This window comes from Globicephala melas, chromosome 5 (assembly GCF_963455315.2).
Source record: "Globicephala melas chromosome 5, mGloMel1.2, whole genome shotgun sequence".
In the NCBI taxonomy this organism is placed as follows: Eukaryota; Metazoa; Chordata; class Mammalia; order Artiodactyla; family Delphinidae; genus Globicephala; species Globicephala melas.
In genome coordinates, this window is record NC_083318.1 from 108,113,074 (window position 1) to 108,127,306 (window position 14,233).

Here is a 14,233-nt window from a genome sequence, read left to right on the forward strand (position 1 = left end):
TAACATATGAATGGCAAGGACTAACTCTTAGCTTTCAGTCTAAGTTTGATTAGTTAACAGATTATCAGGAACACATCTGACCAAATAAAAACTTTGATCATATCTTATTATAAGATATATCATTCAATTTGAGAATTGTGAGTTTGTTAAAAACATTTTTAAATTTCAGCTGAAAAAAATGTAATATTAAATTAAGTAGAATTTTAGAAGATGCAAATTTAACATTAGTGCTATAGGTACAATTAAATTTCCAGGTGATAGAATATTCAATAATTAATAAATACAGAAAGTAAAATTATCTTTATTATGCTGAAAGCATTTTCCATCTAAGAGAGGTCCATGTAACTCTTTACTTGGAACTCAGTCTTCAAAATTGTAGAGCCCTTGATTTGCAAATATTGGCAGATAAGGATTACATAAGAGGACTATCAATCAATATATGTAAAAACTAAAAAGGCAGAAAAGCTGAAGAGTTTTGGCACCATTTGTACAAGATAAGTTACAATATTGAAGACTAAATAAATGTTACTGGAAATAGAATATAGGAGAAAACATTAAAAAAAAAACTTAGAAAGAGTTCACACAATTGTTCTTATTTTCTTTGGTGTTCATTAAGAGGTAAAAGGCAAAATTAAAAAATAACCAAATAAGAGGAAGAAAAATATGAAATTGAGCTGGATATAAATATCATAGTTTTTCTATTCACTGTACAACAAAGTATATGTCATTGTATCATATCCCTGTAACACTGTTCATTGCTAAAAGTTCTTAACATCCACAATTCCACATTAACTTTGAAAATGCCAGAAGTCCTAATTTAGCCACAGGGAGATCTATATAACCTAGAAAGCTGTGCTTTTACTAACAACAAATAAACAAAAAAACAGAGTATTGTAAGATGAAATCACTGCAGATTGATATGTTATACAGCAGAATTTGGAATCCTATATTTACAGATGAGAAAAACAGCCCTAAATTCAAAGCAGACAGGAGGAGTAAATGGACGCTGTTCTGTTTCATGAGTGTAAATCTCGCCCATAATTCTGTGATGAAAATGTGTATAAAACTTCAGATTTTATTGCATAATTTGTAAACTTAATTGGCTAAAATAAAAAAGCTATTTTATAGTAAGGTACAAGAGATATAGTAGTAAATGTTACAAAACAATTAGGACACTAGAAATAAATAAATATACATATGTATATGCATTATAAATACATAATTAAATATGCTTTTTTGGCAATGAAAATAAAATAAAACATGCCTCAAACTTCATTTAGTTGATAAGTTATTTTAGTATTCTCAGTTGGACAGGGGTATTTTACACATTATTTTAATAGTCAAAGGGTATACATATCAAGAACAGGGCTGTAGTTCTAATCTGTCAGTGAAGAAGAAAGGCCAACACAATTCCTTGATCTAAAAATTTACTTGCTTTATATATAGAGAATGAAGTTTCAAAACACTTGAACTTTTTTTCTCTTCAGCAGCTCCTACATTATTTACAATATTTATCAGATGTAAATGTACCAAATATAAATGACCACCATTTCCCATTCAACTTATACATTAGGACTAAATAACAGAAGCATATGATTGGACCTAAAACACCAAGTTTTAGTAATAGTTATTATTACCTAATTAATCACAAATGAGTTATTTTAAACAATAATACAAAAAAACTAGAATCACAAGAACTCATTGACAATTGATAGTAATTTGGACTGTGGAAGCTTTCCTAATCTCAATGTAGATGTTACCCTCTAAATTGAGAAAATGCAATTTAATAAGGTGCCATGGTACAACAGAACTAGGAGGAAGGCATGTGATAAAATGGTAAAAGTCTAGTTTGGAAATTCAAACAGTTTGGAAATTCAAACAGTTTGGGAATTCATATCTTGATTCTGCCACTCAATGGATTTGTGTCTCTCATGAATAACTCAAATTCTTCAGGCCTCCATTTCCTTACTAATAAAATGAAGATAATTCCCTTACAAGCTTGACAGGAAGTCTAACAAGGCAACCTGTATAAAGTTTCTGACAGATGACAGGCATTCATTAAAAGATCATTTCTTGGGCTTCCCTGGTGGCGCAGTGGTTGAGAGTCCGCCTGCCGATGCAGGGGCTGCGGGTTCGTGCCCCGGTCCGGGAAGATCCCACATGCCGCGGAGCGGCTGGGCCCGTGAGCCATGGCCGCTGAGCTTGTGTGTCCGGAGCCTGTGCTCCACAACGGGAGAGGCCACAACAGTGAGAGGCCCGCGTACAGCAAAAAAAAAAAAAAAAAAAAGATCATTTCCTATCTCCTTCAGGAGATTTGACTTTTTTTACTGCTGGATATTGGTTGTTTCTCTAGAAAATGAAGAAACTGGACTAATCTATAAATTCTTCCTCAACCCCCAAATGTCACAATCTCAACAACAGCTATCATAACCATCATAATTTATCTAGTGCCGCTATGTGCCAGCCCCTGCACTATGTATTTTCCAGAAATCTCAGTTAATATGGCATAAGGTGGAAGGAAGTGGACCTCAGCTCTTCACTACTGTACTCTATAAACTTTTCCTCAAAAAGAACCAACAGGCAAAGAAGGGAGTTACTGTGTTGGCGGGTGTGACTGATCCTGATTACCAAGGAGAATTTGGACTGTCCCTCCACAATGGAGGTAAGGAAGAGTAAGCCTGGAACCCAGGCGATCCCTTACTACTACCATGTCCTGTGATTAATTTCAATGGAAAACTACAACAGCCCATTTCAGGAAGGACTGCTAATGGTCTGGACCTTTCAGGAATGATGGTTTGGGTCACCTCACCAGACAAAGAACCACCACAGATTGAAGTGCTACCTGAGAACAAATGCAGTATGGAATGGGTAATGGAAGAAGCTACAACCATGTGGTCATTTGTAGAAATGAGGACTATAATTCTTATTTCTTCCTTACTTTGTTATGAATGTTTGTGTGTGTGTGTGTGTGTGTGTGTGTGTAAAGCAAGTACCTTTGTTTTCTTCCCTATCTTATCTTTCCTCCCTTATCACATAAGATATATTAACTTTATATCATGACATATAGCTATTGTTAACTTAACACCATAGTATTTAAGTTTCAGGAGATCAAGGAAAAAAGTGATCCTCACCCAAGGAAGGACTTTGCATCATCTTCTAGGGAAAGAGTTGCTGTGTCTTTGATAGTACACAGGATAGTTATATCACATTAGGTGGAATATTGTCTTGATTTGGAGATTAAGTGTGGTTTAAAGAGATGCATATAAGTGCTGCTAAGTTGACAAAGGGTGGATTGTGATGGTTAATTTTATGTGCCCACTTGATAAGACTATGGTGTCCAGCTGTTTGGTCAAACATCAGTCTAGATGTTGCTACAAAGGTGCAGATTTTGTGATGTGATCAACATTTACGATGATAAACACTGAAGATGTGGTTTAAAGTTGGCTTTTAGGAGATTATCCTCCATAACATGATGGGCCTCATCCAATCAGCTGAAGGTCTTAAGAGCAAAAGTTTGAGGTTTCTTAGAGAAGAAGGAATTCCGTCTTAACACTGTAACACAGAAACCTTGTCCAAGTTTCCAGCCTTCTGGCCTACCCTATGGATTACAGACTTGCCAATCCCTATAATAGTGTCAGCCAATTCCTTAAAATAAATCTTTTGGGGGGGTGTGTATGTGTGTGTATCTCCTACTGATGCTCTTTCTCTGGAAAACCTTGAATGATACAAAAATATCCTCCTTGTAAATGTTGATTCCAGATTTCAAATGCATCTCCAGTAGGTTCTAGTTTACCATTAATTTTACATTTATAAATATCAATTAGAATGTTCAATTCAATGAATTTTAAAAAATTTCTATATTATATATTTCCTTCAAATCACTTTTGTATACACATTTACTTTCAGCATTTGTTCACTAACAAATATATCAAGTATATTTTGGTGCATAAACATCATAAAAGAAGTAATATCATGTCTTCTTAGCAAAACAGGATGGTCCAGATTCTTTAAAAAAATGTGGCTTGTTGGAGTTGCTCCTGTTGAACAACTAACTAAATGAAAATACCTGAGATAGTTTGTGCATCAACTTGGTTGGGTCACAGTGTCCAAATTTTTGGTCAAACATTATTCTGATGTTTCTGTGAGGGTGTTTCCGAATGAGACTTATATTTTAATTGGTGTACTGTCAGTAAAGCAGACTGCCCTCCATAACGTGAGCGGGTGTCATGCAATCAGCTGAAGACCTTAATAGAACAACGACTGACCTCCCCTGGACAAGAAAGAATTCTGCTAGCAGACTGCCTTTGGACTTGTACTGCTACTCTTTCCTGGGTCTCCAGCCTGCCAGCCTACCCTACAGATTTTGGATGTAGCAGCCTTGCCAATCGTGTGAACCAATTTCTTAAAACAAATCTCTATATAGCTATGTATCCTGTTGATTCTGTTTCTCTGGAGAATCTTGACTAACACAATACCGTATTTCCTTTTGTCCTTAAAAATACATTATTATTCAATGACTCTTTAAGAAAATTCACATAGGATATCATCATTGGAATACTTATAGCCCACAATTTCACTGATATTATCCAATTTTGCCATCATTGGTAAGAGTCAATACTGCTGTCTCTTTGCAGTCATCTTCTGATTTGTGTAATAATTGTGAAATGTATTAATCTGGTATTGTAGTCTCTTTCCATTATGTGCAAAAATGAAAAATTCCAAAATTCTTAATTGTGTTGCATGAACATTAAAAAGAAAAACAAACAACTACATAAACAGTTTCTCCAGATTTCTTTTTGGCAATGCAAACAAACAAAAAGTATTTATCTCACTATTGTATCATTCTTCTAGGCAATGCTGTCACTCTTTAGTTTTCTTATTGTCTTAGTCATTTTTAACATGGTAGGAAAAAACTGATGAGTAATAACGAAATAATTCCTAAGATGGTGAAACAGCAAAATGTTTTAAGATATAGGAAAATAGGATCATTAAGATCCCATATCGTGTCTGATTTCCAATGGACCCATATGGTAGTTGCAAGATAACAAGTTTTATTCTATTAAAACCATAAGTAAATTTTCTCATTGGAAGACCTCCAAGAAAGAATAAAGTCATGAAATACCAATCCTTACAAAGAGTTAAAAATGCTCAAATAAAAAACTCAAAAATTCAAACTGGGTCCAATGGACTTGAATACTGAGGATTACCCTCTCAGTTCTGTTTAAAAAAAAAAGGACTTCACATCTGTAAAAGAAAGATAATAAAAGTACTACTAGCTAAGACTGAGCATTAGATGAGCTAATACACATATAAACCACTGTATCTGGTGTATAGTAAGTCCCCAATCTCTGTTAACTATTATAATTAATAGGTTCTACTGAATATAGCATCAGTGATAACATTACTGCAGCACTTCCCCAGACCCTATACTCTGGCTACCTCTCTCCATACTGTGGGGATTTTTCTCTGGGTCACAGACCATCTAAAGATTCCATTTAAAGAGACAGCAAGAGATCATGGAAAGGGACTTCCCTTGTGATCCAGTGGTTAAGAATCTGTCTTGCAATGCAGAGGACACTGGTTCAATCCCTGGTTGGGGAACTAAGATCCCACATGCCACAGGGCAACTGGGCCTGCACGCCACAACTAGAGAGCCCATGCACCACAACTACTGAGCCCACTTGCTCTGGAGCCTGCGCACCTCAACAAAGAGCCTGTGCGCTGTGTGCTGCAACTAAGACCCGACGCAGCCAAAAAATAAATACTTTAAAAAATGCTATTAATTCTTATTTTAAAAAAAAAGAGATCATGGAGAAACAAAAAGGCCTGGATATAAATTCCAATTCTATCTTTTATTTGTTTTGTGAGTTTATAAAAACTACGTAAACTCTCTTGGCCTCAACTTCCTCATCTATAAACAGGGGATAACATTTCTTGCAGCGTTAGATAAATTACATGATATAATGGTTATAAAGCACCTAGCCCATTATATTGAAATTGTGGATACTCAATAATTGCAGCTGTTATGATAACTCAGCTTCCTAAATATTAGTTTCATTCTTCTTTTTGACTGTCTAATGACTCAGTTAGAATTGAATCTCAATGTTTTTCTCAACATTGTCATCTGTAGCCAAACTTTCTTTGTCCAAGATACTAGATATTATCAAATGATTTAATGCTCTAAATTATCTAACTGTGCAAGTTAGAAGTCTGTAGGCAAGGAATTTCTGTACCTTTTGGCTCCACGTGAGGAAAAAAAAGACATAAAAGGAGTCACTTAAGATATTATTAGAAATTGTTAATAATGCTTTGCTGAATACTTATATAGATATATACAGAAAAATAATTTCATTCTAAAATTCACAATTTTACACTAATGATTTCAGTAAAAGTGTATCACAAATCCAGTCAAGCAAGCTACTCTTTGCTTAGGACATTCAGAGACTACGCAGGAGATTTTCAATAGGTGCCTGAATTTACTTTCTACCCACACCCAGCTATATACATAGCTATGATTCTTTCTAGGCTCTAGCAGGCTGAGTACTCTTTTTCCTTTCCTCTACCAAGTTCCCTTGCCCTGAAACCTCCAGATGACATCTTCTTTAGGGTACAACTGGACCACTATGTTGATAGAAGTCAGCTGGGCCTTCTTGAAAATTATATGAAATATCTTAAAGACCACCACAAGATTACAATTTTATTAAGAATTCAGCAAATCAGAAATGTAACAACTTACCTCTTAGTATACTCCTATTGCCATTTTCATCCCCCTCACCCCCCAATAGTTATTTCAAATCATCTTACATGGAGTTCTAGTGACTTCAAACTCAGGTCAGCAAATGCATCTCCGAGTTGCCTTTGGGTATGCACCATCTGGAAAAGCTGGGTTGACAATGTCTGAGCCAGTTTTAGAATATTTTCATATTTTTTCTTGTTATCTCTTAATATATCAATCTGAGCTTCAAGTTCAAGGTCCACAGTTCTTGATCCACGGCCCAGCTTCTCAGAGATAATCTGTCGAGTGCACTAGAAGTGGAAAGATATACTTTGTTTAGGAAGAAAAAAAGAACAAAAGAAAAAAACAGTAATACAGCAATCCAAAGTGCAAATGCTGGAGCATATGGCATGCACCATTTTTGGCTTCAAACAAGCTAGCCTAACAAACGGAAAACTGTCAGCCCCCTTAGAGGTTCATCAGGACTCAGAAAGTAAATTTTTTTTTTTTTTTGCGGTACGCGGGCCTCTCACTGTCGCGGCCCCTCCCGTTGCGGAGCACACGCTCCACACGCCCAGGCCCAGCGGCCATGGCCCACGGGCCCAGCCGCTCCGTGGCACGTGGGATACTCCCGGACCGGGGCATGAACCCGTGTCCCCTGCATCGGCAGGCGGACTCTCAACCACTGCGCCACCAGGGAAGCCCCAGAAAGTAAATTTATCAGACATGTTTTTTAACTATTACTTATTAGAGGAAGTTTTAAGACGTATCTAGCTAGTGTATATACTGCCAGATGAGCTCTCTCACATAATCATATTTCAAGTTTTGTGCACTTTGGTAGATTACTGAAAACAACTGAGATACTTGGCATTGATTTAAGAACAATACTCGACTATTAATATAGGAATAATAAGAATACCAAAATTCTACTCTCCTATTGGTTTCAAATGTTTTTTTCCTTCAATTTTCCCCTTAAATAGCTGTGTATATGTGTGTGAGTAGGAAGAATGAGGGGAAGAAAGGAAGGAGAAAGAAGAAAGAGGAGGTAGGGAGGGAGGGAAGGGGGGAGGAACAGAGAAAGAGAAAGAGGTAGAGATTACAGATTCCTGAACTCTTCTACTTTTGCCCAGATAAAATTAAATTATGTTATTCTACTCTATGTTATTCTATCTCTGTCCCAGAAATAATGATATAGGAATTTACAATTTTTTAAAGTACCTAACTTTAGAGCACATGAAAATAAGTTTTCTAGTAATTTTTGCTAGAAATAAAAAATTACAAGCAAATTCACTACTCAACAATACATTTTTAGAGTAACAATGTAGGGCATTAATATAATCCTTATCATTTAAATCTAAAAAAATATTCTGAAAAGCAGTAAATAAGTTTTGCAATTTTGAAAATTTGCAAATTTGTTCTTTTATCATGTCTCTCAAAGTTTTGGTCACAGAATTAGTATTTGTTGTAAAAGTTAAAATAATGAATGAAATAAAAATGAAATTCCCCTTCCGTCCTTTAATTTGACTAAATAGTAGAAAAGTATTAATAGTTTGATGGGTAGTAGAGACTCTCCTTTAAACCTATATAATCACATATATAATATTCTTAAAGTAAACATGAGCCCATGCTATGCTATACATAATATCCTGAGCATTTCTTTTCTGAGAACGAATATCTTGAGACTTTTCCTTGTCAATACACATAAATTTATATTTAGCTACTCATATTTTTCTATTTTAAAATTGAAATGAATTCGCTGACACATTCTCTCTTATCATCAACTAAGGATTTTTATGAATAAACATTTTTTATAAAGGAGTTCTTTTTTTAAAAAGCAGAGAGAGGAGGAACCAAGACGGCGGAGTAGAAGGACGTGCTCTCACTCTCTCTTGTGAGAACACCAGAATCACAACTAGCTGCTGGACAACCATTGACAGGAAGACACTGGAACTCACCAAAAAAGATACCCCACACCCAAAGATAAAGGAGAAGCCACAATGAGACGGTAGGAGGGGCGCAATCACAGTAAAATCAAACCCCATAACTAGTGGGTGGGTGACTGACAGACTAGCAAACACTTATACCACAGAAGTCCACCCACTGGAGTGAAGGTTCTGAGCCCCACATCAGGCTTCCCAACCTGGGGGTCCGGCAACGGGAGGAAGAATTCCTAGAGAATCAGACTTTGAAGGCTAGTGGGAATTGATTGCAGGACTTTGACAGGACTGGGAGAAACAGAGACTCCACTCTTGGAGGGCACACAAAAAGTAGTGTGTGCATTGGGAACCAGAGGAAGGAGCAGTGACCCCGGGGGAGACTGAACCAGACCTACCTGCTAGTGTTGGAGGGTCTCCTGCAGAGGTGGGGGGTGGCTCTGTTTCACCAGGGGGACAAGGACACTGGCAGCAGAAGTTCTGGGAAGTACTCCTTGGCATGAGCCCTGCCAGAGCCGGTCATTAGCCCCACCAAAGAGCCCAGGTAGGCTCCAGTGTTGGGTTGCCTCAGGCCAAACAACCAACAGGGAGGGAACCCAGCCCCACCCATCAACAGTCAACTGGATTAAAGTTTTACAGAGCTCTGCCCACCAGAGCAACAGTCAGCTCTACCCACCACCAGTCCCTCCCATCAAGCCTCTTAGATAGCCTCATATACCAGAAGTAAGAAGAACTACAATCCTGCAGCCTGTGGAACAAAAACCACATTCACAGAAAGACAGACAAGATGAAAAGGCAGAGGGCTATATACCAGATGAAGGAACAAGATAAAACCCCAGAAAAAAAACTAAATGAAGTGGAGATAGGCAACCTTCCAGAAAAAGAATTCAGAATAATGCTAGTGAAGATGATCCAGGACCTCGGAAAAAGAATGGAGGCAAAGATCGAGAAGATGAAAGAAATGTTTAACAAAGATCTAGAAGAATTAAAGAACAAACAAACAGAGATGAACAATACAATAAATGAAATGAAAACTACACTAGAAGGAATCAATAGCAGAATAACTGAGGCAGAAGAATGGATAAGTGACCTGGAAGACAGAATGGTGGAATTCACTGCTGCAGAACAGAATAAAGAAAAAAGAATGAAAAGAAATGAAGACAGCCTAAGAGACCTCTGAGACAACATTAAACACAAGAACATTTGCAATATAGGTGTCCAAGAAGGAGAAGAGAGAGAGAAAGGACCAGAGAAAATATTTGAAGAGATTATAGTCAAAAACTTCCCTAACATGGGAAAGGAAATAGCCACCCAAGTCCAGGAAGTGCAGCGAGTCCCATACAGGATAAACCCAAGGAGAAACATGCTGAGACACATAGTAATCAAATTGGCAAAAATTAAAAACAAAGAAAAATTATTGAAAGAAGCAAGGGAAAAACGAAAATAACATACAAGGGAACTCCCATAAGGTTAAGAGCTGATTTCTCAGCATAAACTCCACAAGCCAGAAGAGAGTGACATGATATACTTAAAGTGATGAAAAGAAGAACCTACAACCAAGATTACTCTACCCAGCAAGGATCTCATTCAGATTCAATGGAGAAATCAAAAGCTTTACAGACAAGCAAAAGCTAAGAGAATTCAGCACCACCAAACCAGCTCTACAAGCAATGGTAAAGGAACTTCTCTAAGTGGGAAACACAAGAGAAGGAAAGGACCTACAAAAACAAACCCAAAACAATTAAGAAAATGGTCATAGGAACATACATATTGATAATTACCTTAAACGTGAATGGATTAAATGCTCCAACCAAAAGAATGAATGGATACATTCTTCACTGAATGGATACAAAAACAAGATCCATATATATGCTGTCTACAAGAGACCCACTTCAGACCTAGGGACACATACAGACTGAAAGTAAGGAGATGGAAAAAGATATTCCATGCAAATGGAAATCAAAACAAAGCTGGAGTAGCTATATTCATATCAGATAAAATAGACTTTAAAAAAAAGTATGTTACAAGAGACAAGGAAGGACACTACATAATAATCAAGGAACCAATCCAAGAAGAAGATATAACAATTATAAATATATATGCCCCCAACACAGGAGCACCTCAATACATAAGGCAACTGCTAACAGGTATAAAGGAGGAAATTGACAGTAACACAATAATAGTGGGGGACTTTAACACCTCACTTACAACAATGGACAGATCATCCAAAATGAAAATAAATAAGGAAACAGAAGCTTTAAATGACACAACAGACCAGATAGATTTAATTGATATTTATAGGACATTCCATCCAAAAACAGCAGATTACACTTTCTTTTCAAGTGCACATGGAACATTCTCCAGGACAGATCACATCTTGGGTCACAAATCAAGCCTCAGTAAATTTAAGAAAACTGAAATCATGTCATGCATCATTTCTGACCACAACGCTATGAGATTAGAAATGAATTACAGGGAAAAAAACGTAAAAAACACAAACACATGGAGGCTAAACAATACATTATTAAATAAGCAAGAGATCACTGAAGAAATCAAAGAGGAAATCAAAAAATACCTAGAGACAAATGACAATGAAAACACGACAATCCAAAACCTACGGGATGCAGCAAAAGCAGTTCTAAGAGGGAAGTTTATAGCTATACAAGCTTATCTCAAGAAACAAGAAAAATCTCAAGTAAACAATCTAACCTTATACCTAAAGGAACTAGAGAAAGAAGAACAAACAAAACCCAAAGTTAGCAGAAGGAAAGAAATCATAAATATCTGCGCAGAAATAAATGAAATAAAAACAAAGAAAACAATAGCAAAGATGAATAAAACTAAAAGCTGGTTCTTTGAGAAGATAAACAAAATTGATAAACCATCAAGAAAAAGAGGGAGAGGATTCAAATCAATAAAATTAGAAATCAAAAAGGAGAAGTTACAACAGACACCACAGAAATACAAAGCATCCTAAGAGACTACTACAAGCAACTCTATGCCAACAAAATGGACAACCTGGAAGAAATGGACAAATTCTTGGAAAGGTATAGCCTTCCAAAGACTGAACCAGGAGGAAATAGAAAATATGAACAGACCAAACACAAGTAATGAAATTAAAACTGTGATGAAAAATCTTCCAACAAACAAAAGTCCAGGACCAGATGGCTTCACAGGTGAATTCTATCAAACACTTGGAGAAGAGCTAACACCCATCCTTCTGAAACTCTTGCAAAAAACTGCAGAGGAAGGAACACTCCCAAACTCATTCTATGAGGCCACCATCACCCTGACACCAAAATCAGACAAAGATACAAAACAGAAAGGAAAATTACAGACCAGTATCACTCATGAATATAGATGAAAAAATCCTCAACAAAATATTAGCAAACAGAATTAAACACCACATTAAAAAGATCGGACGCTGGGATTCCCTGGTGGCGCAGTGGTTGAGAGTCCACCTGCTGATGCAGGGAACATGGGTTCGTGCCCCAGTCCGGGAAGATCCCACATGCCGCGGAGCGGCTGGGCCCGTGAGCCATGGCCGCTGAGCCTGCTCGTCTGGAGCCTGTGTTCCACAATGGGAGAGGCCACAACAGTGAGAGTCCCGTGTAGGCAAAAAAAACAAACAAACATCAGACACCATGTTAAAGTGAGATTTATCCCAGGGATGCAAGGATTCTTCAATATATGCAAATCAATCAATGTGATACACTACATTAACAAATTGAAGAATAAAAACCATATGATCATCTCAATAGATGCAGAAAAAGCTGTTGACAAAATTCAGCACCCATTTATGATAAAAACTCTCCAGAAAGTGGGCATAGAGGGAACCTACCTCAACATAATAAAGGCCATATACGACAAACCCACAGCAAACATCATTCTCAATGGTGAAAAACTGAAAGCATTTCCTCTAAGATTAGGAATAAGACAAGGATGTCCACTCTCACCACTATTATTCAACATAGTTTTGGAAGTCCTAGCAACAGCAATCAGAGAAGAAAAAGAAATAAAATGAATCCAAATGGGAAAGAAGTAAAACTGTCATTGTGTGCAGACGACATTATACTATACACAGAGAACCCTAAAAATGGCACCAGAAAACTACTAGAGCTAATCAATGAATTTGGTAAAGTTGCAGGATACAAAATGCACAGAAATCTCTTGCATTCCTATACATTAATGATGAAAGATCTGAAAGAGAAATTATGGAAACACTCCCATTTGGCACTGCAACAAAAAGAATAAAATAGGAGAGGGGGAAGATGGTGGAAGAGTAAGACACGGCGATCACCTTCCTCTCCACAGATACATCAGAAATACATCTACATGTGGAACAACTCCTACAGAACACCTACAGAACGCTGGCAGAAGACCTCACACCTACCAAAAGGCAAGAAACTCCCCACGTACCTGGGTAGGGCAAAAGAAAAAAGAATAAACAGAGACAAAAGAATAGGGACAGGACCCGCACAAGTGGGAGGGAGCTGTGAAGGAGGAAAGGTTTCCACACACTAGGAGCCCCTTCGTGGGCGGAGACTGCGGGTGGCGGAGGAGGGGAAGCTTCAGAGCTGCGAAGGAGAGCGCAGCCACAGGCGTGCAGAGGGCAAGGCGGAGAGATTCCCACACAGAGGATCGGCACCGACCGGCACTCACCAGCCCGAGAGGCTTGTCTGTTCACCCGCCAGGTAGGGCGGGGCTGGGAGCTGAGGCTCGGGCTTTGGTCATATCCCAGGGAGAAGACTGGCGGCGTGAACACAGCCTGAAGGGGCTCGTGCACCACGGCTAGCCCGGAGGGAATCCGGGAAAAAGTCTGGACCTGCCGAAAAGGCAAGAGACTTTTTCTTCCCTCTTTGTTTCCTGGTGCGCAAGGAGAGGGGATTAAGAGCACTGCTTAAAGGACCTCCAGAGATGGGAGCAAGCCGTGGCTAACATTGCGGACCCCAGAGACGGGCATGAGACGCTAAGGCTGCTGCCGCTGCCACCAAGCAGCCTCTGTGCGAGCACAGGTCACTCTCAACACCTCCCTTCCAGGGAGCCTCTGCAGCCCGCCACTGCCAGGATCCCGGGATCCAGGGACAACTTCCCCGGGAGAACGCACGGCGCGCCTCAGGCTGGTGCAATGTCACGCTGGCCTCTGCCACCGCAGGCTCGCCCTGCACTCTGTGCCCCTCCCTCCCCCTGGCCTGAGTGAGCCAGAGTCCCCGAATCAGCGGCTCCTTTAATCCTGTCCTGTCTGAGCGGAGAACAGACGCCCTCCTGCGACCTACAAGCAGAGGCGGGACCAAATCCAAAGCTGAGCCCTGGGAGCTGTGAGAACAAAGAAGAGAAAGGGAAATCTCTCCCAGCAGCCTCAGGAGCAGCAGATTAAATCTCCACAATCAATTTGATGTACCCTGCATCTGTGTAATACATGAATAGACAAGGAATCATCCCAAATTGTGGAGGTGGACTTCGAGAGCAAGATTTATGATTTTTTCCCCTTTTCCTCTTTTTGTGAGTGTGTATGTGTATGCTTCTGTGTGAGATTTTGTCTCTATAGCTTTGCTTTCACCATTTGTCCTAGGGTTTTACCCGT

The 14,233-nt window shown here is 38.6% G+C and overlaps 1 protein-coding gene across 6 annotated transcripts in view; it reads right to left on the reverse strand.

Moving 5' to 3' along the window:
* Positions 1 to 14,233, reverse strand: part of ARFIP1 (ARF interacting protein 1) — a 135,165-nt gene that overhangs the window by 38,861 nt on the left and 82,071 nt on the right. For all 6 annotated transcript variants that reach the window (XM_030878254.3, XM_030878250.3, XM_030878252.3 and 3 more), the window contains one exon: positions 6,805 to 7,026. In XM_030878254.3, coding sequence (XP_030734114.1) covers positions 6,805 to 7,026 — 222 coding nt within the window. The remainder of the gene's footprint in view (positions 1 to 6,804; positions 7,027 to 14,233) is intronic.